Source organism: Callithrix jacchus, chromosome 12 (assembly GCF_049354715.1).
Source record: "Callithrix jacchus isolate 240 chromosome 12, calJac240_pri, whole genome shotgun sequence".
Classification (NCBI taxonomy): domain Eukaryota; kingdom Metazoa; phylum Chordata; class Mammalia; order Primates; family Cebidae; genus Callithrix; species Callithrix jacchus.
The window spans coordinates 30,961,734-30,976,450 of record NC_133513.1 but is presented as its reverse complement, the minus strand read 5'-3'; the positions used below and the strand labels follow the sequence as shown (position 1 = coordinate 30,976,450).

General features: G+C 50.7%; 1 protein-coding gene across 1 annotated transcript; it reads right to left on the bottom strand.

The window, feature by feature from the left end:
- Positions 1-3,097: 3,097 nt before the first annotated feature.
- ARMC5 (armadillo repeat containing 5) lies at positions 3,098-14,158 on the bottom strand. Its single transcript, XM_008987562.5, has 6 exons — positions 13,669-14,158; positions 11,630-11,737; positions 10,739-11,525; positions 4,976-5,469; positions 4,275-4,407; positions 3,098-4,180 (listed from the first exon to the last, which is right to left on the bottom strand). The coding sequence occupies exons 1-6, from the start codon at positions 14,141-14,143 to the stop codon at positions 3,370-3,372; spliced, it is 2,808 nt and encodes a 935-aa protein (XP_008985810.1). The 5' UTR covers positions 14,144-14,158; the 3' UTR covers positions 3,098-3,369.
- Positions 14,159-14,717: the final 559 nt, after the last annotated feature.

Below are 14,717 nucleotides of genomic sequence, written 5' to 3'. Positions count from 1 at the left end.
GAGGTTGCAGTGAACAGAGATTGCACCATTGCACTCCAGCCTGGGTGACAGAGTGAAACTCCAACTCAAAAAGAAAAAAAAAACCCCAGATAATTAATGAGTTTTTATGAGGATGTGGAGAGATTGGAACCCTCACACATGGCTGGTTGGAATGTAAACACAGTTATATGATCCAGCAATGTTGCTTCTAGATATGCAACCAAGAGAAATAAAAGCATATTCCACATAAAACTTGTGCATGAATATTCATAGCAGCATTATTCATAGTAGCCCCAGGGTCGACACAACCCAAATGTCCACCAACTGATGACTGAAGAAATAAAAGTGGCATATCCATGTCTTTGTTTTGTGCTGCACCATAGAATGCCTAAGACGAGTAATTTATAAAGAATAGAGCTTGCTTTCTTGCAGTTCTGGAGGCTGGGAAATCCAAGGTCAAGGGCCCTGCATCTGGTGAGGGCCTTCTTTCTGCCTCATCTCATGGCAGAAAGCAGAAGGGCAACACGGAGCAAGAGATGGGGTGGGGTGGGGGCAGAACCCATCCATTTATCAACTGTCCACTCCCTTGATAACTAACCTACTCACGCAATAATGCCGTTAATGCTTTCATGAGGGAAGGACCCACATAACCTAATAACTTCTTAAAGTTCCCACCTCTCAACAGTTGCATTGGGGGGTAAGTTTCCAATACAAGAACTTTAGGGGATCTGTTCAAGCCATAGCAATCTGTAAAGTGAAACTATTATTCCTAATAAAATGAAATAAAATGCCACAGTGTGGATGAACCTTGATAACATTATGCCATGTGAAAGAAGCCAGACACAAAGGATCACCCATTATGATTCCATTTATATGACATGTCCAGAATAGGTCATATGTAGATTAGTGGTTGTCTAAGGTTGGGGGAAAGGGAGTGTTATGGACTGAATGTTTGTGTCCTGTTCCCCTAAATTTATACACTGAGGTTTAACCCCCAGTGTGACTATATTTGAAGACAAGGCCTGACCGGGAGTGATGGCTCACACCTGTAACCCCAGCACTTTGGGAGGCCAAGGCGGGTGTTTGAGACCGGCCTGACCAACATGGTGAAAACCTGTCTCTACTAAAAATACAAAAAAATTAGCCAGACTTGGTGGGGGCACTTGTAATCCCACCTACTTGGGAGGCTGAGGCAAGAGAATTGCTTGAACCCAGGAGGTGGAGGCTGCAGTGAGTTGAGATTGTGCCACTTCATTCCAGCCTGGGCAACAGAGCAAGACTCCAAAAATAAAAATAAAAATATAATACCGATGCCCAGTCCAATGTGAGCAAAAAGGGCCCGGGCATCAATGGCTCTTTTTTTTTCCTTTCTTTCTTTTGTTGTTGAGATGGAGTCTCCTCTGTTGCCCAGGCTGGAGTGGTGCAATCTCAGCTCACTGCTACCCCCGCCTCCCAGGTTCAAGCAATTCTCCTTCCTCAGCCTCCCAGGTAGGTGGGACTACAGGCATGCACTTCCAGACCCAGCTAATTTTTGTATTTTTAGTAGAAATGGGGTTTCACCATGCTGGCCAGAATGGTCTCAATCTCTTGACCTCATGATCTGCCCGCCTTGACCACATGGATAGTTTTTCAAAGCTCTCTGTTTGGTTCTAATGCATAGCCTGAAAACCAGAGACCTGGACCAACACTCACAGAGGCTCAGACAGCAAGCACCAACCTCAGCTCTCCATCTGCAACCAATTATTAAAAAGTCAAAATACAACAGCTTGGCGTGAATGTGGAGAAAAGGGAATACTTACACGCTATTGGTGGGAATGTAAATTAGCTCAACCTTTACTGAAAACAGTATGGAAGTTTTTTCAAAGACCTAAAACTAGAGCTACCATTTGACCCAGAAATCCCACAACTGATACCTACCCACAGAAAAATAAATCATGTTAAAGACACCTGTACTTGTGTTCATTGCAGCACTATTCACAATAGCAAAGTCACAGAACCATCAATGGTTGGCTGAATAAAGAAAATGTTGGCTGGCACCGTGGCTCATGCCTGTAAATCCCAGCACTTTGGGAGGCTGAGGCAGGAGGACTTCTTGAACCTAGGAGTTTGAGACCAGCCTGGGCAACATAGCAAGACTGTCTCTTAAAAAAAAAAAAAAAGGAAAAGGAAAATGTATGTATATACGATGGAATACTACACAGCCTTAAAAAATCAAATCATGTCCTTTGCAGCAACATGGATGGAGCTGGAGGCCATTATCCTAACTAAACTAACTCAGAAACAGAAAACCAAATACCGCATGTTCTCCTTTTTAAGGGGGAGGTAAACAATGGGTACACATGGTTATGAAGATGGAAATAACAGACACTGGAGACACCAAAAGGGTGGCAGGTGGGTGCAGGGCAAGAGCTGGAAAATTACCTCCCAGGTACAGTGATAACTGTTTGGATAATGGGCACACTAGAAACCCAATCCCCACCAGTACACAATATACCCATGTAACAAACATGTACGTGCCCCCTAAATCTAAAGCAAAATGATAGTTAAAAAAAAAAAAAGATCTGGAAGCCAGGTGATGGAGACCCTGCCTTGGAGACCAAAGCAATGTGAGCCCTTCCTTCTCCTGAATGCCAGCACAGGGCTTTGGCTGTCTCTGGGCACAACTAAGACAGGGCTCAGAGATTCCAGAAGCACAGCAGGTCTTCCCCCAGGCAGACAGCAGAAGGACACATGGCCCAGATGAAAAGGGAGCCAGACAATGGGGGCCCAAGATGGGCAATGATCGGCCAGAAGAAAGTAATGCCAAGACCTTCAACACATCATCAGGCTAACAGCATTCCCTCAGCATGACCCTCTCAGCCCTGAGCAAGGTCTGTGTGTCCAGCTGGGTGGCTATGTCAGAGCAATGAGGCCCTGACAGAAAGAAGCAGGCTTCCCCTGGGGCCCAAAACCACATCCTAAGCCACAGCCTGGGAACTCTACCCTGTCCCAATACTTATTAAACATGCAAGGATGGTCTGTGTCCAGTCACAAAGACCTGAATAAGACCCTGCTTGGTGGGTGAAGGGAGGGGGATATTCCCAAGGAACGGAAGCAGACACACCATGCAACACAGGTATCCAACTCCAAAGTTTTTAATCTCAACTCCAGAGGGCCAGGCCAGGCCAGGCACCTGTGGCCCTGGGCTGTTCTGCTTCTGTGGGCCCCATGCCCAGACCTTGGCTTCCTCACTCCTGGGTCTTCAGACCATCATCCTGGGGTCCACTTCCATGTTCTCACCACTCTTCCATGACAACTCCTTCTGCTCAGCCTCCTCCCTTGCCAATCTCAGGGAGGCTCCTTCACAGCCAATTCATCCTGGGGTCCCCTTCCCAAGGGGATGTCAACAGTCTAGGCTGGGACCCTTGCCCCCAACTCAATCCCCATCACCACAGCCAGTAAAGCCTCTGTCAGGGGCCCTGACTCTTCACCTGCCGCCTCCACAAGCCCCACCAGGGCCAGGGCCCGCTTCCTTGGGCACTTCTCTGGCCCCAGTGTCCAGCGGGCACAGTGGGCAGCCAGCCGGGGCCGGCCCAGGCGGAATACCTCACCCACTGACTCTGGGCCACCCTGGGGTCCCAGGTGGATGCGGCCCACGGCCTCTTCCAGCTCCTCCTCCAGCCCAGGCAGCAGGAAACGCCCAGCGGCCTCCAGTGCCTCCTCGGCCTCTGAGCCAAGCAGGGGCTGGCCTGGAGGGGGCACGGGCCCCAGGGTGGCCCCGCAGCCCCGGCAACCGTGCAAATGATGCAGGACAGGCCAAGCTGCACCAGGCGACAGGCCTCGCAGGGGCACCAGGTCCATCTGGGCTTCGGCAAAGCTGCCTGACAGCAGGGCCCGAAAGAAAGGGGAGGCAGTGGCTGAGGCCGCTCGCTGGGCAGGGAGCTGGAGGCCTGAGTCCAGCAGGAAGTGCAGGTCGGGAGCTGGGACAGGAGCTGGGCCCAGCAGAGGTTCGTAGAGGCAAGGGGAGGGTGGGTCTAGGTCCATGGGGACTGCTGGTGGGAGCGCTGGGCTCAAAGTGGGAGACACCAGGCCTTGGAGGCAGGATAGGGAGTCCGCAGCAAAGAAGAGGAAGAGCGGGTGTGGGGCCGGCCGGGTCAGCGCTGCGAGGAGGAGGCGGAGGCCACCCTGCTCCAGGAGCAGCCGGCGCCACAGAGAGGGCTTCCTATGGGGAAGAGAGCACTTTTCAGGTGGGAAATGGCGGGCCTGGGAAACAGCACTGTTCCCCCAACCCCGAAAGGCACCCACTTCCCACTCACCGGCAGATGAAGGGCAGGGTCAGCGCACAGGCCACTCGGTCCTCAGGGCTCCCGGAGAGCAGCAGGTGCGTGAGGGCCCCAACCCCGAAAGGCGACTCGGCCTGAACCGTCAGGTTCTGCAGTAGCCTCTCCCCTGCGGGTGGAGAGCTTATCAGGCTGGAGCTGGGGTCTGAGGCGGGTGGGGTGGGTGAGACAGGACTCTGGGCCAGTGAGAGGAAGGAGGGTGAAAACTCGGGTGAGAAATCAGGGCACTGAAGAGCAAGGGCTCGAGTCGGGACATTGGGAACCTGAAGTCCAGGACAAGGACAGAAGGTGGGACGGTCAGGGTGCAAGTCCCGGCCCTGGAAGCAGCCTGTGGCCAGGCCACAGCAGACAGGGCAGTCCCTGGCAGTGCTGGGGGTGGTTATGGCGCTGGTGGGGAGCAGCCAGGACAGCGCTGAACCAAGGGCAGAGCCAGGAAAGAGGCACAGACAGGCGGGTCTGGCCCGGGGTTGCATCTGGAGTTAGGGGATCTGGGCCCCGAGGCTTGGGCAGGGGACACAGCAGAACTCTGCCTGTGGGCACGCGGATGGGAGCATCCTGCTTCCCACCCCCACCCCACTCTGGCGAAGGGCTGTGTGGAGGACAGGCTGGGGAGGACAGGTGAGTGGGAAGGTGAGGTTCTGGGCCCATGGAAGCCATGGGGGAGGATGGGAACTCACCCAGCTCTCGGTGCCGGCTGTGAAGAGCGGGCCGGGCACGCGGTGCTGGCCAGTCATCTGGCGCGACCCCAAGCACCAGCCAGGCCCGCAGCAGCGCGGCACCATAGCTGCGAACGAAGGCCTCGAGGCAGGCGGGGTTGCAGGTGAGGCGCGACAGGATGCGCAGTGCGCGTGGACTGGGCGGACCTGGTGCCCCGGTCACATAGGTCAGCAGGCCACACAGGGCCGGGCCGGTCACCAGTGCCCCGCTTGGGTCAGGCGCCTGGGAAAAGCGTGACAGCAGCAGCAGGGCTGGCCCCTCGCGTCCCCAAGGCTCCTCAATGGCAGTGGCTGGGCTTCGGCCTGGAGTGCGCTGAGTGCGAGGTGCCCGAAGGGAGGTCGGGCTGGGGGCGGGGCTGGCCGGCTCCGTGGGCTCCAGCGGACACTGCTCAGGAGACCAGTCGGGGGAGATGTCATCGGGGCCCGCAGCATAGCCCTCGGAGATCAGCCACGACCTGCAGAGGGCAGAAAGGGAAGGAGACTGAACGAGAGCCAAGGTGAAGGGGCAGAATCCAAGAGCCATGAGCCATCTTTTTTCACTGTTGTTGTTGTTTTTTTTTTTTTTTAAAGACAGGGTTTCAGAATATTGGTCAGGCTGGTCTCAAACTCCTAACCTCAGGTGATCCGCCCACCTCATCCTCCCAAAGTTCTGGGACTACAGGTGTGAGCCACCGCGCCCGGCCTCACTGTTTTTTTTAAAGAAACGTGGTCTGGCTCTGTAGCTGAGGATGGAATGCAGTTGCAGGATCCTGGCTCACTGCAGCCTTGAACTCTTGAGCTCAAGCAATCCTCCCACCTAAACCTCCCAAGTAGCTGGCACTACAGGTGTGTACTACCACACTCTGCTAATTTTTAAAATTTTTTTGTAGATATGGGTCTTGCTATGGTGCCCAGCCTGGTCTCTAACTTCTGTGCTCAAGCAATCCTTCTGCCTTGGCTTCCTGAGAATTACAGGCCTGAGCCACTACATTAGCTAAAAGCTGTTGTGGAGGGAGGCAAAGCCAGGGTGAGGAGGAGAGTGGAGAAAGGGAAGAAACAGAAGTGAGCGGGGATGGGACGAAAACCTCATTCAGCAATTACTGATGCCTATCATGTGCCAAGCCCTTCTTTGGGTGTTAGGTAGAAGCACTGAACAAAGTGCCTGTCCCCCTGGAGTTTATGTTCCAGTGAGAGGAAGCAGACAAGTAAGTGAACCATGAGTTATGTTAGTGTGGGATCAGTGTGGAGTACAGGGATCATGGAGAAAATAAAAAGGAAACAGGAAGCACTGGGGGCTGGGTGTGGTGGCTCACAGCCTGTACTTTGAGAGGCTGAGCCAGGAGGGTCACTAGAAGCCAAGAGTTCGAGACCGAGAACAATCCAAGATGGCTGATCGCTAACATCTCGGGATTGCAGCTCCCAGTGGAAAGCGCAGAGAACAAGAGGACGCCACACTTTCAGACAAATTTTTGTCGCTCACGGACCAGAAGATTCCCAGTGGAGGAGCCTCATGGGTCGCCAGCGCGACTCTTGTGGCCGGTGCAGCGGTTTTGCTGGCACCTCGGCACAGCAGCTCTTGGTGCAGAGTAAACGGGACTGGTTCCCCTTCTGACCGACGTTTGGAGCTCCAGGAAGGCAGAGTCACCTATCACGGACTCAAGAAGGAAGCCAGACTGGAGATTCCCGGGCAGAAAAGCACCATCAGTCTTAACAACGCTGTTTTGGCCCACGCAGTGGGTTGCTCATATTTCGGCCCTGGGAATTAACAACTTGGACATCCACTCAGAGACCTAATTTGAAAGCTGGTAATTACAAAGACGACAGGTGGATAAATTTACAATGATGGGAAGAAACCAGCATAAAAAGGCTGAGAATACTCAAAATCAGAATGCCTCTCCCTCTAAAGAGGATCACAGTTCCTCATCAACAAGGGAACAAGGCTTGATGGAGAATGAGCGCATCCCATTAACAGAATCATGCTTCAGAAGATGGATAATAAGAAACTTCTGTGAGTTGAAAGAACATGTTGTAGCCCAATGTAAAGAAACTAATAACTTTTTAAAAAGGTTTGATGAAATCCTAATGAGAATAGACAACTTAGAGAGGAATATAAGTGAATTAATGGAACTGAAGAATACAATATGGGAACTCCGAGAAGCAAGCACAGGTTTAAACACTCCAATTGATCAAGCAGAAGAAAGGATATCAGAGGTCGAAGACCAACTTAATGAAATAAAACGAGAAGACAAGAATAGAGAAAAAAGGATAAAAAGGAATGAGCAAAGTCTCCAAGAAATATGGGACTATGTGAAAAGACCTAATTTACGTTTGATAGGTGTACCTGAATGCGAGGGAAAGAATGAATCCAAGCTGGAAAATATTCTTCAGGATATTATTCAGGAAAACTTTCCCAACCTAGCAAAGCAGGACAATATTCAACCCCAGGTAATACAGAGAACACCACAAAGACATTCCTCAAGAAGAGCAACCCCAAGGCACATAATCGTTAGATTCACCAGGGTTGAAATGAAGGAGAAAATACTAAGGGCAGCCAGAGAGAAAGGTCAGGTTACCCACAAAGGGAAGCCTATCAGACTTACAGCAGATCTCTCAGCAAAAACCCTATAAGCCAGAAGAGAGTGGGGCCAATATTCAACATCCTTAAAGAAAAGAACTTTCAGCCCAGAATTTCATATCCAGCCAAACTAAGCTTCACAACTGAAGGAAAAATAAAATCTTTTATGAACAAGCAAGTACTCAGAGATTTTATTACCACCAGGCCTGCTTTACAAGAGCTTCTGAAAGAAGCATTACACATAGAAAGAAACAACCAGTATTAGCCTTTCTAAAAATATACCAAAAAGTAAAGAACATTAACATAATGAAGAATTTACATCAACGAATGGACAAAACAGCCAGTTAACATCAAATGGCAGTAATCCTAAATTTAAATCGACTAAATCCCCCAATCAAAAGATACAGCCAAAACCCAACGGTATGCTACATCCAGACCCATTTCACATGCAAGGATAAACAAAGACTCAAAACAAAGAGATGGAGAAAGATTTACCAACCAAATGGAGAGCAAAAATAAATAAATAGCAGGAGCTGCAATTCTCACATCTGATAAAATAGATTTTAAAGCAACAAAGATATAGTAGTAAAAGGATCAATGCAACAATAAGAGCTAACGATCCTAACACCCAGATACATAAGACCTATAAAGAGACTTAGACTCAATGAGACAAAAAATTAATAAGAATTTCCAGGACCCAAACTCAGATCCGGAACAAGTAAACTTAATAAATATTTATAGAGCTCTCCATTTTAAATATACAAAATATACATTCTTGTCAGTACCACATCACACCTACTCATAGGTTTAAATGAAATATTGATCAGCCATTATTAATACCCATTTCTGAGAATAAAGCAACATTTCCGTTCTCTCTCCCTCTTTTTCTTCCTCTTTCTTCCTCTCCTTCACTCCTTTTCTTTCCTTAAAAAAAAAAAAAAAAATCCTTCACCCTTTAGGCTGCCAAATCTTGTTGTGCTTGCCTTCAATACCTGGTTTTCAACTCATATTCTTCACAAACCTTTTCCAAACTAATCCTTCTAATTAAAAAAAAATATATATATATATATACTCTTGGCTTCCAAATTCATATTCCTTTCATGTGTATGTGATTCAATTATTAGTTTTCCAAGAAATAGCCTTTATTTTTTAGTTTAATTTTTTGTAGAAATTTTACTTAGAAAAACTCTTCTTGAAGGCATTATGGAAATTGTTTAACTTCTTTAACATAATATCTGATAATCACCTTCACTTTGTAGAAAGTTTACTGTTTTTTTACCATTAATTGATGTAAAGCCTCCTATTTGTTTTTCAGAAAATACATAGTCTCTGTGTCATGATTATTATCTTGAAAATAGTAAAAATAAATAATGTAATTTGCCCCAAATTATATAGTGAGTAAGTGGTAGATCTAGAATTTAAATGTATATCTGTTTTATGGCAAAGGACCTGGTCTTAACCAACATGAGATACTGTATTCCCAAAGAAACAGAGGTTTTACTTCTTGGGGAGAAAATGTATTATTGGGACTAAATCAAAGGCAAAAAAATACATATTCAAGAATTTTAACAAAAAAATTGAATAACGTGGAGGCAGAGGAATTAAGCAGGATCATACTTTAATGAATGTGAAGGTCAGAAGCCAGAAATTTGCTACTATGAAAAGTGCCTTGTATCCCACAGGAGTTTTTGACCTCCCATTTCAGTTTCTTGATCTTTACAATGAGATAGATGAATAGATGAACTTGAGAGAAAAAACAAGAGTTCAAGACCAGCCTGGTTAACAAAGTGAGACCCCCCCCCCCACCCCGCATCTCTAATGTTAAAAAAAAAAATAACCAGCCGGGCACAGTGGCTCACGCCTGTAATCCCAGCACTTTGGAGGCTGAGGCAGGCAGATCACAAGATCCGGGGTTTGAGACCAGTCTGACTAACATGGTGAAACCCGGTCTCTACTTCAAAATATAAAAATTAGCCGAGCGTGGTGGTGCACACCTGGAATCCCAACTACTTGGGAGGCTGAGGCAGGAGAATTGCTCAAACCCGGGAGGCGGAAGTTACAGTGAGCCGAGAGCATGCCATTGCACTCCAGCCTGGGAGCGAGACTCTGTATCAAAAAAATAAATAAAATAAAATAAAATAAAAAGCTGGGGGAGGGGAGAGTTGAAATTTTAAACATGGTGGCCTCTACTGAGAAGGTGAGATCTGAATAAGGACTTGAAGGAACTGAGAGAGGAGGGCAGATGGGAGGAAGAGTGTCTAGGCAGAGAGAACAGCAGCCCAGATGCAGTATACCCACCTATCAACTGCAAAAACTAGCTAGAAGGCCAGTGCGAAAGAGAGCTGCAGGCAGCAGGAGTGGTCGGAGATTAAGTCAGAGAGCTCATCAGAAGGCTGACGTCCAGTGAGCAATGCTTAGTTCCCGGCATGGGGCAAACGACCCTCAAATCTCTTCAACAACTCTATGGGGCGTGTATGTCACACACAGGGACTCAGACTCCCAGAATTCCTCAGCTTTCCAGGGATGCTTCAGCTCATGAGTGATGACGGTAACAGAGTAAGAATTTGAACTCCAGAGCCCACTGTCTTAACCAGCATACATCCCACCTCCCAGTGAACTTGTCTGGGTCCCAAAGTTCAAAAGTGCTGGGGTAGAACCAAGGTTAAAAGGTAGATCCAGCTGGGCATGGTGGTTCATGCCTATAATCCTAACACTTTGGGAGGCCGAGGCAGGAAGATCATAAGGTCAGGAGATCAAGACCAACCTGGCCAACACCGTGAAATCCCATTTCTACTAAAAATACAAAAATTAGCTGGGTGTGGTGGCGAGTGCCTGTAATCCCAGCTACTTGGGAGGCTGAGGCAGGAGAATTGCTCGAACCTGAGACAGAGGTTGCAATGAGTGCAGATGGCACCACTGCACTCCAGCCCGGGTGGCAAAATAAAACCCTGTCTCCAAAAAGAAAATAAAAGAAAAGGTAGGCCCAGGAGAGAGGAACGTGTTAACTGGGAACTGACAGGTGGTGGTGTCGTGGTAGGCAATCAGGAGTCTGGGTAATAAAAGTCTTATTCGAACAGAATGAGGCTGGAGGTAGTGAAGAGGGCCAGGACAGACACAAACCCTATGTCACCATATTGCTCACCCTCCCAATTCTTGGGGCAGGGACTCACCTGAGGCTCCGGAAGCTTCCACCCTGTGCCCGCTCAGGGGTCCGCTCCTCAGGGAAGTCCCAGGAAGCAGCTTCTCTTCCCTCTTCTTCCTCCTCGCCAGCCTCACCACACAGCTGCCCAGCCAGGAGAGGCACAAGTCCCAGAGCCTGAAGCCGGCCCAGGGCCCCAGTGTCATACAGAAAGCCCACAAGGGCAGCCACGATACGAGGGTGCCATGCGCTGGCACGAGGGTCCCGCAGCAGACCTATCAGCAGATCTAAGCCACCAGCATCCCGCAGCCGCGCCCGGTTGATGGCCTCGCGACACAGAAGGCACACGGCCCGCACCAGGGGCTGCTGGGAGGCTGGGCTGGCTCCATTGGGACCCCGGCGCTGCCGGAGCTCACGTACCAGCACCTCCACCCCACCAGCATTGCCCAGTGCAGGACGAATCAAACCCTGGGCACACAGGTTGGCGAGGGTCAGAATGGTTGCCTCACGTACTAACCGCTTGGGGTGGGAAGCCAGGCTGACGAGTGGGCCCAGTCCCCCACCCAGACTAAGCTGCTCAGCACAGGCCCGGGAGCAGCCTCGGCTGAGTTCCAGGAGGGCACGGACGAGGGCTGAGGTCAGTGCAGCATCTGGGGCAGTGGCCAGAAGCTCAGCCAGTGGGCGCACTGCTCCCTGCTGTGCCAGGGCCAGGCGGTGCTGGGGTGAGTCCGCGAGGTTGCGGAGGGCACGCACCACGTTCTGCAGACACAGCGAGTCCTGGCAGGCTGTCAGACTCTCCACAAGCAGGGGGACAGCACCTGAGGAGGGCAGGAAAGGGAGGCACAGAGGGTGAACAAGGACAGATACTCAAGTCTTTCTTCCACCCCAAGCCCTAGCTGACCCCACCCTCACAGTGTCTCACCAGCACAGTGGATGTCCCCACAGCTCTCAGGTTCCATGGCTAAGTTCCCCAGGGCACGGGCCGTTCGGTTCTGGATGCTGTCTGTCTTCATGCACTGAAGAATGGTCACTGCAAGGAGAGTTTGGGCTCATGAGGATTCCACCATAAGTGGTCTCTCCCATCAATCACCTGAAGAATGCAGCCTGAGAGGGTTGGGAAGGCTTGCAGAAGAGGCTAACGCTCAGTAGGGTGCAGGGGCCCACACCTGTAATCCCAGCACTTGGGAGGCCAAGGTGCGTGGGTCACCTAAGGTCAGGAGTTCAAGACCAGTCTGGCCAACAAGGCCAAATCCTGTCTCTACTAAAACTACAAAAATTATCTGGGCAGGTGGTGCATGCCTGTAATCCCAGTAACCCAGGAGGCTGAGGCAGGAGAACTACTTGAACCCGGGAAGCAGAGGTTGCAGTGAGCAGAGATCACGTCACTGCATTCCAGCGTAGGCGACAGAGCAAGACCCCATCTCAAAAACAAAAAGAAGAGGGTAACGCTTGAGCTGGGTCTGGAGGGGTACACAGGGAGGTATATGCTAGAAACACGGTGGATGGGGTGTGAGAAGGCATTTCAGGTTTGGAAGTAGCCTTTGCAAAGACCCGGGGTAAGATGCAGTGTCTGTGAAAGGCTTCAAATGCCAGGCCAAGGGCTTGAATGTAAAGGCACTGGGGGCCATGCAAGGGTTTCATGAAGGGGAGTGACATGGTTCAATCTGACATCCACAGGGAGAATGTATTACAGAGGAAAGGACAGGACAGGGGGAGGAGTCAAAGGCTCTCATAATAGTCCAAGCAAGAAAAGATAATAGCTTGAACTAACCCAGCTGCCAGCATCACACAGCACAAAGGTACCAGCCTGGGCACAAAGTGGAAGGAGGAAGACAGAAGCAGACGGATTCAGAATATATTTAAAATAGTCGGTGAATGATGGAGGTTACTTAATAATCAAGCTTCTTGTCAAACAAATTACAGTCCAGATACATTTTATGTAAATTTTAAATATATTGTTTCTCTTTATCCAAAAAGTTAAGATGTCATCAAAACTAGCATAATTTCGTGGAGGGCAGTTAGTGACATGTAAACTGCTTTCACGCATTGCCACTAGGAGGCACCAATCTAGCTGGGAAACAGAAAAGCTTATCTTTTGCTAAGATTTGTTCTTACGGTGCTGGTTTTTATTATTTTTATTTATTTTTTCCTGCTCCCTAAGTGACTACTAGTTTATTTGGTTTTCTAATAGATGAGGTCTTGTTACGTTGCCCAGGCTGGAGTACAGGCACAGTTATTGTTCCCTGCAGCCTCGATCTCCTGGGTTCAAGTGATCCTCCCGCCTCAGCCTCCCAAGGTAGCTGGAACAAGCGCTCACCACTGCGCCCGGCTTGTGCTAGTTTTTAATAACTTGAAGTAGCCATGCTTATAATATTTTTATATTCGTGCTATATTTGTCTTTTTTTTTAACCTGTACATGTCAAGGATTATTCGTGCTATATTTGTGCTTCGTTTTCTCGCCACTCCGATTTTTTGAGGTTGCTATTATCGCCCCATTTTACAAGGAATTCTAGCCTCGGAAGGGTTAGGTGACTTTTGCAGAACTCCCTTTGTGAACCACTACACCTTCCAGCTTATCAGTGGGGCTTCAGAGCCTTGCACAGGGCTAGACACATAGTGGGCATTGAACGTCTGCTATGAACATCATAACTGGAGGATATGAATCAACTGAAAAAGTCACCAAATAACCCTTCGGCCTCCGCTAGTCCAGCTCCGATAAAAGCCCTCAACAACCAATTCCTACATAATGGCTGTAATCATCTGATCTGGGAGGGGTCAGGAATAATCTATAGAGATAGCAGTGAGGTCATGGGACACAACAGCTTGAGAAACAGGAGCGCTGCGCCATCCTAAAGCACGTTATTCCAGGATATGACACAAAGAACTCCAGACTGCCCAGGAAGTCTAGAGCTAGGGAGCCGCAAACCAAATCTCTCTAGGAAACAAGGGCGGAGCACTTACCCAACGGGAGTATACCTCCGAGCCTGCGCACTTCGGCCCGGCACGCCCCTTCCGTACAGCAGTCGGCTAGGATGCTGAGCGCCAAGTCCAGCGTCTTGCGCAGGCGCACTGGCGGCGAAGGAGTCGACGACGACACAGCGGAGGGGGCGGGGCCCGATGCGGGGGTGGGGCTAGAAGCTGCTGACGCGACCGACGAGGGGGCGGAGCCGGGGCCTGCCTGGGACGGGGCGGGACCCGCTGCAGCCGCTCGCCGTAGCAGCGCGAGAAGGGGGCGGAGCCCGCCGCGTGCCCGGAAGCGCTCGATTCCGCCTGCTGCCTTGATGTGGCGAGTGCGGAGGGCTAGGAGCGCGCAGCCCAGGGGTGTCTCGTTGGTAGCTGGGTCCTTTTCCCCACCCAGACCCTCCCCGGTCGCCGCCGCGAGCTGCGCGAGGCAGAACGAGAGCGAGTCCGTAAGGGTTGGCTTCGCAGTCGCCATCTTGGCTCGGGCCTCAGACTCCGCCCCGCCTCTCGCCGCAGATCCCAGGGAACGGAACTAGAAGACAGGGGAGTCGCCGGGCAGCGCCTTGCTGACGCTGTTTAAATAACGTCGCCGCAGCTGTGCTAGTCGGAAGTTGTAGTTCTCGAACCCGGAAGTCTGTCCTTGCACAGGAGGCACGGCGGTAACCTAATCGCTGCGCGACCTGGGACGCGCGGGCGGTGCAGGTGTGTTCCGCGCCCAGCACGCCTACCTCGGGACGCGCTGGAGACTCTTCAGAGCCCTCCAGGTGGGCTGGGGCCTCCAGACAGCCCGGACGTCCGACCACGGAGCCTTCGTGTGCTCCGCCCTCGGCGTGCGCTTGGCGGTGACCGCCTTTCCTCCTCCAGGCTCGCTTCGCTGCCCCCCAGCGGTGGCGGGGCCCTGCCCTGGAACGGACTCCTATAACCCCGAGCCAGGCCGAAAGTGTTGGGTCCTGACCGCGCGGCAGATGGGAAGCCCTTGCTCGGTCAGAGGAAGGAGAGGGTTAAACCTACCGAGACCATTTGTTGCCGCTTCCTAGAGTGACAAAGGC